The sequence below is a fragment of the Rhyacophila brunnea genome, unplaced genomic scaffold (genome assembly GCF_057557595.1).
Source record: "Rhyacophila brunnea isolate RB1 unplaced genomic scaffold, BYU_Rbru_1.0 scaffold_22, whole genome shotgun sequence".
Taxonomy (NCBI): domain Eukaryota; kingdom Metazoa; phylum Arthropoda; class Insecta; order Trichoptera; family Rhyacophilidae; genus Rhyacophila; species Rhyacophila brunnea.
The window spans coordinates 30773669-30786552 of NW_028232882.1; the positions used below are offsets into that span (position 1 = coordinate 30773669).

At 34.9% G+C, this 12884-nt stretch overlaps 1 protein-coding gene across 12 annotated transcripts in view; it reads left to right on the forward strand.

Annotated features, from left to right (window-relative positions):
- Window positions 1–305: 305 nt before the first annotated feature.
- snama (something that sticks like glue) overlaps window positions 306–12884 on the forward strand; it is a 59420-nt gene continuing 46841 nt past the window's right edge. For all 12 annotated transcript variants that reach the window (XM_085949425.1, XM_085949433.1, XM_085949427.1 and 9 more), the window contains exons 1-7: window positions 306–546; window positions 2338–2573; window positions 3125–3359; window positions 7991–8105; window positions 8991–9115; window positions 10834–11009; window positions 12194–12364. In XM_085949425.1, coding sequence (XP_085805551.1) covers window positions 2408–2573; window positions 3125–3359; window positions 7991–8105; window positions 8991–9115; window positions 10834–11009; window positions 12194–12364 — 988 coding nt within the window. In that variant the 5' untranslated portion in view covers window positions 306–546; window positions 2338–2407. The remainder of the gene's footprint in view (window positions 547–2337; window positions 2574–3124; window positions 3360–7990; window positions 8106–8990; window positions 9116–10833; window positions 11010–12193; window positions 12365–12884) is intronic.

Genomic DNA, 12884 nt, shown 5'->3' on the forward strand with positions numbered 1-12884 from the left:
AGTCTATTTGAACCTTAACATTGGAACAATTTCCAAAACTTCCGTACAATGTCAATATGAATCTTGAATAAAAAAAGTACCTAGGCATAAAATAATTATAAATATAACTGAAATATTATTAAATAGGTAAATACAAATAATGATCATTGTGTCATAAGGATTAATTTAGTAAATTTAATCATTGTCAATAATTATTATAAAAATAATAATTGAATTCTTACGAACAAGACAAGTATACCCACCGTTAGACACACATTAGTCTATGGGTCACACAAACCAAAGATATTTTGTGAATTTTAGTCTATGATTCAATCATTGTCTGTGAAATTCTGTTATTCGGTTTCGGGTCGGTGGGTTATTATTTGCAGATTTTCAATTAATTATAACATTAAAAATCTTAATTGTGTCAAATAAATCTACCGGAATCGTAGCGACAGTGTTGTATGTCAAAGGTGCAGCCAATAGTTGCCGTTATCAGCCGACCAGAAATTTGACAGAAACTTTCGCTCCATGTGAAGCCATGGCGGCTTTTCTGCCTGAATAAAAGTGAGAATATTTTTTTTACCACATTTAAAATGTATTCAACTAGGTATTTATATTAATTGACTACCTGTATTTCATTAGTTTATGTATTTTTCATTAGGGTTGTTAATGTAATGTTAATTTTCTTCTCTTAATTGATTTTTCGTCGTATGTTGTCACATTGAGGTTGCGATTATTTTATGCAAATAATTTTGTAAATTTAGGTGAAACTAAAATCTTGTCTAAAACGCTTTTGGTAGATATGTACCTATTACTGTTTTATTGATTATTATTATCCTAGTTTTTTTCGTAAATCGTACATAGGTCTATCACAGTTTTTCTATGATGAAATTGAACGTCTTAAATTTTCGTTCCTGAAGATGGGGTGAGTTTTTACAATTTTGTTTGCACTGTCACATTTTTTTTTTTTTTTTCCAAAAGCGAAAGATTACAACATGTTTTGCTTTCTCCTGGATTAATTTATTATAAACGACATGGACTCCACCCTGTCAAATAGGTTAGGTATAGGTAATTAGGTACAATTGATGGGTAATGTTCAGATCACAGAACAGATTAATAAATAGATTTCCGATAGGCTATACCCAAATACACTATATTTTCACGCAGGGTTTTGAATGCGTGTCCAACGAAAATGAACCACTCATTATAGACGTGTGATAGTGTGTGTTGCAACCTTCAAATGCACCAATATTGAATGAGCGGCAGTGCATAAACCGAGAGCAGTTGTCAGAACGAAGTACAATCGTATTCTTGACACGTGTTTAAGTTTATCCCATATTCTTCCACACTCAAGATCGGTTGCCTGTTTCTCGTTTCTCACCCGTTAGGTATTTCAGTTCACATTATTTTCTTATGTTATTTTGGTTATTTTTAATTTACCACACTGGATTCATATTTCGGCATTATCATGGCAATACAAATTTTGGTGTGTGAAGTAAGCCTTTACTATGGTGTACCCTAGGGACGGCAGGTTATATGAAAGTATGGTGAAGCAGGGTAGTACGGTGAAAAAGTATGGTGAGGCAGGCTGATAATCAATTTGCGGCAAAATTTCCTCCTTAACATTGTATTATATGGGTACGTTATAATGACCAAAGTAAATCCTACATGATGCCCTGAATTTTTTTTATCGCATCGCCATTTCTCGTAAGTTGTCGGCTATTGTTGGCCTGCTTCATTCAGTTGTATGAAAAAGCCGATTTACTGCCCCTCTTTTTAATTAATACCTCTATGGGTGTACCATTTGACCTCGGCAAACACATATTATGTTGTTCTTACCCTATCTCGGTTGTTCATGTGGTTGACTGGTCGATTGCAGAATGGACTCTTAACCTATCTTGGTTGTGTTCATGTGGTTGACCGGCCGATCACAGAATGGATTTTGGTTGATCGCACCACAGGTCCATAGTAATTGAGCAATGGAAATGAAAAAGCATGTACTGTAATGTAACATTTCATTGAAATTTTAAAGAAGAACCATTAACCGTTCTTATTTTCATTTTTAATACTGAGAAATTGACGAAAATACAGTCGAACTTGGTTATTACGAGGAAGATGGGACCAACTGAATTTGCTCATTATAAGCGTTACTCGTTATATCAGAGAATGGGTATTTTTAAATGAACGGTCACATAACACAAAAAGTCGAAAAAAAAAGTAGAAAATTAGGTTTAATTAGTTAGGTTAACCTACCTTACTTGAGCGTAAAACGTGGTGGGACACGCGCCATCTGGAGAAGGTGTTTGGTTTTAGTATTATACATGTAACATGTGCCATTGATTTGTTTGTTTTCAGACCAATTCCGTACTAATCATGTGATGATCATTATATTTGCATCGAACATCATCGTCGATGACCTGGCACCATGTCAGTTCATTACAAATTTAAAAGTTCGCTGGACTATGACACGGTCACGTTCGATGGCCTGCATATATCCGTGGCCGACCTCAAATCCGCCATCTTGCAGCAGAAGAGGATAGGCAAGACCTCTGACTTTGACTTGGAGATTACCAATGCGCAAACTAAGGAAGGTAAATGAAATTTTTATTATTACTACAGCTTCAATATATCATCGGTGTAACACGGAAAGCCCACAGGAACCCCTCCATGGCGAATGATTTATGAGGCATTTCTCAACGCACACACAAAATCACCAGTATGCCACCCATGCTAGTAGTAAAGTAGTGAAGTAGTAAAATATTTTCCTTTCATTATCTCAGAATGTAAATTGAAAATAATGTTTTTTTTGCATTTGTATGGAAACTGTTCGTAAGGGATTGATAGGTGAACATTACAGATTGATAGGACCGATAACAAAAATTATAGGCAAGTGTCATTGGTAGCGTTGCCACTTGAATGAAACCTCTAACAGTGTAAACTGAGCAACTTATGCGCCCCACGTCAAGCTTAGTAGGCTCTGCAGTATTAGACCATATTGTATTTTGCTTGAGTGGTCATGCTGTCGCAGCGCCGCCTCCTGTGGGCCTTATTGTCAGAATTTTGGTGTTTTTCAATGCAATGAGCATGAAATATCACTAACGTTACAGAGATGTGACTGAATAATTGAATGTATGATTTTCAGTGTACTCGGATAACAGTGCCCTGATCGCGAAGAATACTTCGCTGCTATTGGCAAGAGTGCCTCTGACACAGCAGCCCAAGAAGCCATGGGATGGAGGCGCGGCTGCCAAGCGGCCCGACACCGCGTCTGCTCCCAGCGCCAAAGGCACTGCCCACCTCGAGAGGATGGAGGGCTCTGAGGATGACAAAATCATGGCCATGATGTCGCAGTCCACATTAGAATACGACCCTAGCAAGTGAGAGATGAACGCATACAGCTTATTTGTCTGTCAAATAATTTCTTTAGATCAATTCCAAGTTATGTCGTTGACTTTCAATCTTTTTCTATTTACTGCGCCTTTATTGTACCTATATATTGTTTTACGGCGCCCTAAAAATGGGTTACATGTAAATTGTAAAATAAAACATTTCACCGTGGCACAGTTCGCCGAGAGTTTTCTTATCGGAAAGGGATGAGATGATTAATATACGATCTCCAATTATATTAGATTCAATATGAACATTAGTTCAATTTTCATAGCTGATTTTAGCAAAATTCATGCATTCAAGAATGAAATCTATCCTAACCTAACATTATCCAGTATATCGGCTATTTTCAAAATTTGTTTGCTGCTGGCTTCCTGTAAAGTGTAAACCGACAATAAACGTGTTTTATTTAGACATGAATTTTACGTCAGTACTGTACGACCCAATGAAGCTAGACGGTCTTTAATATACGGCCATATATTTCCATATATTTCCATACAACATTTCACAGTGAAGTGTGATACGGCGAACTGCATATGTAGCAGAGTATTTTTCAAAGTGTCAATGGTATTGAAGTAACTGCGGATTTTGAAATAAAGGACAAATGTGGGTTTTTAAAAGAAAAGTAAATCTGAAGTACAACGCTAAATTAAACAGCTGTCTTGTAAGATAACAATTTTGTAGGTTTTTAAAAGAAAAGTAAATCTGAAGTACAACGCTAAATTAAACAGCTGTCTTGTAAGATAACAATTTTGTAAGTCGTTATGTAAACGCATTTTGGAAAATGTTTAAAAACTTGATAGGTAAGCCAGTGCTACAAACCATTCAGGTCCATGGCTGACTGCACATTCTTTCCATGCACACTCTCCTTTTTGTGTTCCTTTTTACATTATCTGCCCATCTCCTGCGAGGGTGGCCCAGGGGCGAAGTGCCTTCAAGAGTTCCTTCATAAACTTTGTGGAGTGCTCTAGATCCATTGCATCTAACAATCTGTTTACTCTCCAACAAGAAGATTTAGGCAAAACCCGGAAGGCGCTGTTGACGACTAAATGGGAGGAGCTTGTTAGTTTATAATGGAATTTCGGTTAAAAATGGGAGGAGCTTGTTAGTTCACAGTTTTAACACGTAGCCAAGAAGATGTTGTCCGAGTATAAGTCTTCGCTTCCCATTGTCTATATTCGGCTTATATTGTTTCCTTATAAACTTAATGATTTACACTAACTGATAGATTTAAAAGATATGTCCAATCATTCAAGTCATTCATCAAGTGTTTCGGTATATTTCAATAGTTTAATTTGATTAACAAAAGAAACTGACGCTAAAATTAACCACTTAAGCTTAACATTGCAAAGCTTCCCACAGATATTGTAGCGCCTCATAGGTTTTTTAAAAAGGAACACCTCACATGACTTGCGTGTTCCTCTCGCGGTGGGTAGGTACACTATAATAAAGGCACAGTATATCGGTCCCTTAAATACCTTACTAAACGTTACAATGAACGCTAGATTAAATATGAACAAATAAACGAGTTTTTGTAATATTGTACGTTTTCTATTTCTACAATTTCGTTAATTTACTCATCAGTGTATGTATGTGCATAAATTAACCACAAGTCAATATCATTAGAACCAAGTTTTTTCATGTTATTGCGTTTGTATTATGTTACTAGTTATGTTATATATTGTACCACAGAATTCAAACAGTTTAGACGAATTACTTCTTCGATGAATATTTAACAGTTCTACTTTCATGCTTATTGTTATTCTGTTGCTATAATGAGTTAGAGTCATCTGTGAAACGCATTTCAATTGAGTTCTGTTTTGTTTTTAATGCCGTCTGGAGATTTTGGAAGTAAGTGCAACCGATGTTTAGACAACAGAGAATGCCCCTTTGAATTCCTTTTATTAAGTGTGACTTTATTTATTTACCCATTCATGCTATGCATGCATTTAATGTAATGTATAGTTGACGGCTATCTGTTGTGTTTGAATAATGTTTTTATCATTTAAAATATTAATAATGAAGACTTACAGCAACACTAGGTGAGAATCGCTAAAACTAACAAAGATCGCAACACTTTCCAGGTCTTTTTCCATAAATTACATGTGTACCAAATGAAAAATAGTTTTAAGGCGTATCATATCGCAAGAGTCAAAATATAGACGTACAGGCGGCCCTCGACTTTCGAACGTTCTACTTTCGCACAATTCGCTATTTCGTACATTTCTTAGAATTTAGATTTTTGTTGATAATGCAAAAACTGTGCATTTCCATGAATTCACTCCCGGATGTCACCTTCTCAAATACGTAAAAGGGTGCTAATCAACTATCTCTTGGCAAGTAAAACACCTGATTGCTAATACGCCTCGTTAACTTTATTATACCCATTGATAAATAAATTTAAGTATACTTTTTGATGTTTATTTTTTACATCCCTCTACTTTCGAACATTCAACATTCAAACACATTTTAAAGAACCAATTACGTGTGAAAGTCGAGGGCCACCGGTAATGCATCATTTTACATATACAGTTGATTCTGCTTAACCCATCGAAGACAAATTTGATTTCTCTCGTCACTTGAAAAGGCATACTGATTACTAATATTGATATAACTCATTTAATTCAAAAAAATCTTTTAAATATTTATTTATGTTTGAAGTTAACTTTGTATATCAGTATGTATATAACATGTTTTGTGTTTTTGTATTATTGGTTCAATGATAGTTTAGCGTACACTATGTCAGACCTCCACAGCTTACCTCCACACTACGCCACTGATCCCTGTAGTGTGATCACTTTTTTAACACAACAAAATAAATGTACCGATAAATGGAATGAGATTAAACATTAAACCAATGTTGTTTTCAAAACTTTTTATAGTATGTAATATTTTTGTCAGATCTCCACAGCCTACCTCTAGGTTTTCGATATTTTTTTTCTTAGAATTATTAATAACCGTGTCCTTGGTTTTTTTTCAAGGTGCTTTGAGAAAAACACAAATATTGTTTCCTCACCGGGTATCGAACCCAGAACTCTCGGGTGGTAGGCCAGTGCCTTACGCACTGCACCACCAGAGCCGCCTGTTTCGCTTTTAGTACGCTTGTAATATTTGCTATGGGAAACAATGAAAAAATAGTATTACAACAAAACTGAAACACTGAAAATACACAATGGCTAAAATATTTCAAATATTCTAATGCTAATGCATTGTAATCCACCATCAGCAGTTAAATATTCCAGCAAGGGAAACAGTATCGATCGGTGGCGAAGGGTGGAGATATGTAGACTGTTAAATCCTACATAAATAGTGGTTACTAAACTTTGTCAGTCAAACGTATTTGTTTTCATTGAACTAAGACTATAATGTGTAGATTGTGTTTGTTAGTTTTTAAAATTCAATTAAAACCTGCCTAATCCAAGCCATAGTAGATAATAGTAAAAAAAATATTCGTTTATAAAATAATATTTATCTATTATGGTTTCCTATGTGCAGGGCTTGATGAATTTTAAAAAAACTAAACAACACCATCTATCTGTAATATGTATTCTTAATTCAACAAAATAAATAAGTATGACTTAAAAAGTGTGCACTATTTTTGTCGGATCGCCCATAGCATACCTAAACTATTATGGTTTGGCGTTGTCAGGGTTTAATTGAATTTTAAAAACTAACCAGTACCATCTGCAAATTGTATTGTTAATTTAATGAAAAGATAAGTATGACTGACGTGTACTACTTATGTCGAATCTTAAGAGCCTACCTCCACCCCTCACCACCAGTATCGATACTGGCATCATATCGGAAGAAACGTGTCGATGCTTTTTTGATGGCCCTACGATTCACATTGCAATGAGCAAAAGTATTTTTCCAACTTTCGATTGTATTTAAATGCGTTTGTGCAGGTTTATTTATTTGTAATGAATGTACCCAGTAACAGTATGCCTTTATTCCTCAATTTATAATGTCGTCACACGTTATCAGATTTGAGAAGCCGTGTAGTATTATCATTTGCATGGATATTATTTCATAGAGAAAACATTATCGTAATACCACCGTGGCATTTGTGCTATCCCGTCATGTCATCTGTATGCGGAAATGTGTGGTCTACGGCACGAATTTTGTATCGCTTTAATTACCTATGCTAATGTATGCTTGAAAATATTACTTGGGTGGTATTTTTAATAATAACGACATATATACGTTATATACATATATACGTTATATACAAATAAGAATGAACTGTGTATGTATCATGAAACACTACAATCTTCCATTAATCAGATGGCAGCTGTGAAACGATGCATTCAATTCGTTCATTGGTACATAGTATATTAGGATATTAGTTTTGTGGCCAGCTGAACTTTTTTAAGTTTCTATAAATTTTTCTAAGGGTTATTAAGAGCATGTATGTCAAGTGATTTTGTGTTTTTTTTTGTTAGTATGAACAATAACTATTATTGGATAAGACATCCAACATGTCTTATGCGTAATAAGTTGTAATACCATTGAACAGGTTGTGTTGATTTAGATATCTTTTGTTAATGAATGTGTAGTGACGAGATCGTTTCGAATTATGCCTTTGACTAAAATTGTGTAAATTTTTTGTTCTATTGTTTAGCTATCAACAAATACGAGGCGTGAATCAGCGCGGCGATGTTCCATCAAATTACATCTGCTACAAATGTCATGAACCGGGACACTGGATCAGAAGCTGCCCCCTGGGAAATAGTGCTGTAAGTCATCATCTTTTATTAACTGGACAATATTTTTTGTAGCATGGTTTATTCGTTGCCGAGGTAAGTTCCTGTAAAGCAGAACCTTAAGAAGAAGAAGGCATGTTCATCGTAGGTGAATATTTTATCAATTCATTTTTGCCTTTAATTATCTCAGAAAGTACATCTACAGCATATTTATTTTTATTTCTGTCTGGTAACCAACCGACCACGGTGAATTGATTCAGTGATGATTTTAGATCAATAGTATGAATACCAAAAAAGTTAATTTTTGTAAAATATGACAGGCAAGTTACTAAACGTCACGTGACAATAAAATAGGCCACCGTGTTTATTGAATACGGTGGTATTATCAGATATAATATATTATATATTCCACATTCTTGCACCCATGAAGCCACATTTAGACCAAGCCAGCGAATGTTTGTTCTTCCTCCACTCCAGTAAAATTCTCTTGACATAAACGCTTTTTGTTGAGCGAGCATAAGAATTTCACTGGAGTGGGGGGAGAACAAACATTCGCTCGCTTGGTCTAAATGCGGCTGAACACTTTAAGTTATATAACAAAATCAAACCACAAAAATCTTAAATCGTGTTAATACAACAAAATAATTTGTAAATTTTCTAAATAACAGCAGCTTTATTCTACTTAACCGCCGAGTGGGTTTCAACTTAACGGGCAAGACTTGGGTTGGTTAAGAATACTCGTCCGGCATGCAAAAGTTGTGTGTACTAATCCCATTCTAATTTCATATTTTTCCAATTAAGTACATATTTTACATAAAATATCACCATATTCTTAAATTTTGTGTATTATATTCCCGTTTCAATAGAAAATAATGTAATTATAAATTGAATGAATAATTATTATTGTTTTAATTGTAGGAGCCGATCGACATAAAGAGAAGCACGGGGATCCCTCGTAGCTTCATGGTGCCTGTGGAAGGGCCTAGCGCCCCCGGTGCCATGATGACTCCCACAGGATCTTTTGCTGTTCCAGTCGTCGATCAGTATGTCACTGGTTTTTCTCTCATATTATCCTGATGTATACCATCAGCTCAGCTCACATAAGATTATTGTTACGATGTAGTTGTGTGTAGTGCGTTGGAAAGGCACTGTCGACCAGCAATTGCTGATTGCACATTCACTAATCACTTCTGTAAAATAGATGCTAGGAGTTGTCTGGGAACTCAATACCAAGACTGAAACAAGATATATTAGGTAGATCACAAAGGTGTTGAAAAATTCTTTTTCCTTTCAGATAAAGGCTAAATATATAAAAACGAAACTGGTAAAATTGGTCATTAAATAAAATACTCAATTTGTTTCACTCAAGATTTATACTTTTATGGTCTGAGATTTATTTGCGATAATGAATGAGATAAAACCGCCTTTCACTAATGTTATAAGCGTTCTTAGCTGGCAGTTCCTCTGGGATTTAATACCCTGGTAGTTTATTCCACCAAGATTGTTTACCGATTAAGATTTTGCGCTGGTTGAATTCTGGATAGTTTTATCTCCATCAGGAGAGTAATTTGAAAGTTTATATTTAAATATGTAAATCACCAATGTAATACAGTAGAACCTCGTTAATAAGAACACGGATAATTCGAGATTCGCCGTAATTCGAAATTTTCACGAAAAAAAAGTCCCTTGAACATTATTTTCATATAAAACCACATACCTTTAATTCGAATTTCGTAATTCGAAATTATTTCAGAGTCCTGGCATATAAAAATATTCAATAAATTGTAATAAAGTACACTATTTCATGAGCCAGTTATTGATAATTGTGACAGACTTTTATTAAAACATCATAAATTACTTACTTCAAGAAGGTAATAAAAATGATTCTGACATTTTATGACCCATTAACACACACGGAACCGGAAATTTGGTAGGCACATCTATGATCGTAAACGATATTGATGAAAATCAAAATTCGAATTTTTTTTTTCGATTTTCGGTCCCAAGCAATGACATATTAAATGGACAACTCACTTCATATCGTCGCACACGAGAAATTGTGCATGAAAGTCATTCACAGATGTATAGGTAGACGTCACGTGACCATATGACGTATCCATTTCCATTATGCGATACAAGCTGCGAGAATTTATAGTAATACAACCTTTATTGTAATGGCGTATTAGTGTCATTGCGTTAGAAACAGATTCTCGTTTACTTACGACTTCTCGGAGATTAGACGGAAGTGAGCCCAGCGCATCACAGGCGTCTGTCCAATGGTTTCTGTCATTCAATTGCATTGAATAAACATTCATCAATATCTAAAAATGGCATTTTATCAATAATAAATAATACTAACACATGAAAAGTGATATCCCATCTTTCTTGGAGTGTTTAGTAGATTTTTTTTACAATTTTTAAGTGGGCACATTGGCATTTTGGAACACAATAATAACGGCGGAGTCGAAACCTGACAGTCAGAAATTTTGTATGGGCAGACCCAGCGGTATCCCCAGACCGCTTGCAAGCAGAATGTTCATTTGAGTGTAGGATACCGATATTAAAATATGAATTTCGCCATCCGGCAGACCCGGCACAAAGTGAGTGTCATTTTATTTTCCAGATGCTTTGTCCATATTAATGTCATTGGTCCCATGGAATTCGTATTAACAAGAATATAAATTTTAAAGAATAATTTGTAAATAAAAACGTATTAGGTATTATAATGCAATATAAATTGATTTATTTGTGTTGTCAACAGTGAAGCGTACCAGGCGGGCGATGCAGAAGAAGGAAGTGGCACGGGGGGCGTCAGCACCAACACGGAGGCACCGGTATCTCAGGAAATCCCCGATGATCTGCTTTGCTCGCTGTGCAGGGATCTGCTAACTGACGCCGTCATGATTCCCTGCTGTGGAAACTCTTTTTGTGATGAGTGTAAGTAGCATTTTCAATGCTTACTGTTATTATACATCTGCAGTTGTCGAATGAGAATTTGAATTGTGAATGTTTAAGGGCATTCATGTTCGAATCTTTTTTTTAGGTATTCTGAGGTATTTTCTATAAAAAGAATCTTATATTCCCAAATCTTATATAAATTCAGTATTGGGTAAAAAAATAATTAATTAATGATTTGATTGTATAAAAATGCTAATACACATAATTTCTTTGATGTCATCTCTACTATAATGCTAATTGTAGTATGTACCTAGATATAAATTTTCAAACAAATAGCTTTAAGTATAATATTAAGATTTATACCATTAAAATTGTAATTAATTTAGTAATAGGAATAGTTTGTAAATCTATATAAGATCTCGTTGGACAGAGTTTGATGAACCACCCAGGTGCTGTGAAATTGGGAGATTGGGAAAAGCATACAAAGGGCATTGGATCCAAGCCACTAGAGATATCCCGTGTTCCGGTCTAGCTCAGAACTGATTCGAACTCAGGATTCACAAAAATTAATTAAACAGATTTGGGTTAAATGAAAAGTCTTTGTCTCTTTTTTTTTTTTTTTTGGTTATAAGCACGTGGCTTTATATTTTCAGTGATTTTTCTTTGCTACACACTTGTTAATAATTAAAACAATAGTTTATTTTTTAGCGCGGAGTACACAAATTCAACTTGCGTCCGCTCGAAATACGTGTTTCTTTTCGACTGACTTTAAATAATACCAAAAAACTCTCACATGGCAATTGAGTGAGTGGTACAATCGCTACAAAAGGAACTTTCATACTAACTCTCTTCCACTCTTACATCTTTTGCACCTATCTCTTTCAAACTCATAAAACACGATCTTATATAGATTTACAAACTATTCCTATTACTAAATTAATTACAATTTTAATGGTATAAATCTTAATATTACACTTAAAGCTATTTATTTGAAAATTTATATCTAGGTACATATTATAATTAGCATTCTAAATCTAACATAATTCCTTTTTATCCAGATAGCCAAGTGATACGTCATAAGCCTTTCATATTTTGTTAATTGACTATGTGACCAAGCTGCACGCTTAGGCCTACAAAACTTTATTCTGGCTCCCCATTGAAGACGGGAAGTCCAGGAGTATGTCACTACGATATAACATATTATAATGAATATTCTTCTTCAGGTATCCGTGGCATTCTCCTCGATTCGGAAGACCATGAGTGCCCTGACTGCAGGGAAAAGGACATCTCACCCGTGACGCTCATCCCCAATCGATTCTTGCGTAACTCTGTGACCACCTTCCGCAACCAGACAGGCTACAGCCCTCGACCGCGCCCTCCTCCCGTAACCAGAGGTACTGCAACTAATATTCACCTATTATCCCGCTGTTTGCGTGCAGTCCTTCTTCATTTTAGTATATTTAATTCCTGGTTTTACATTGTTATTTCCCGCAATTTACATTTGAAATATTCAAAATTCAATTAAAATTGCGTATTAAAATTAATAACCCAATTTATTTGAACGCAATCTATTCAATGCATGACATAATTGTAATGTATTCCAGACATGTGTGCGTTTCTATTTGTAAGCATGTCTGCAGTCCCCAAAACAGGATTCTATAAATTTTGTTGTTTTTTTTTATATGAGTTCAAATAGGGAATGGGACAAATGGGCGCCGCACTGTCGAATGAAATATATATACGATCGATACGATTTTATACAGAAAGTAGACGACGAATTTTAATAAGTTTTTCTATATACTACTTACAATAGCAGCTTTAATTAATTTTGCTCTTAACATAATGTTTTTTATTACGGATTGAGAATTATCATGCCTGAGCCTTTATATGACAATAAAAGAACTCTCTTCTCGT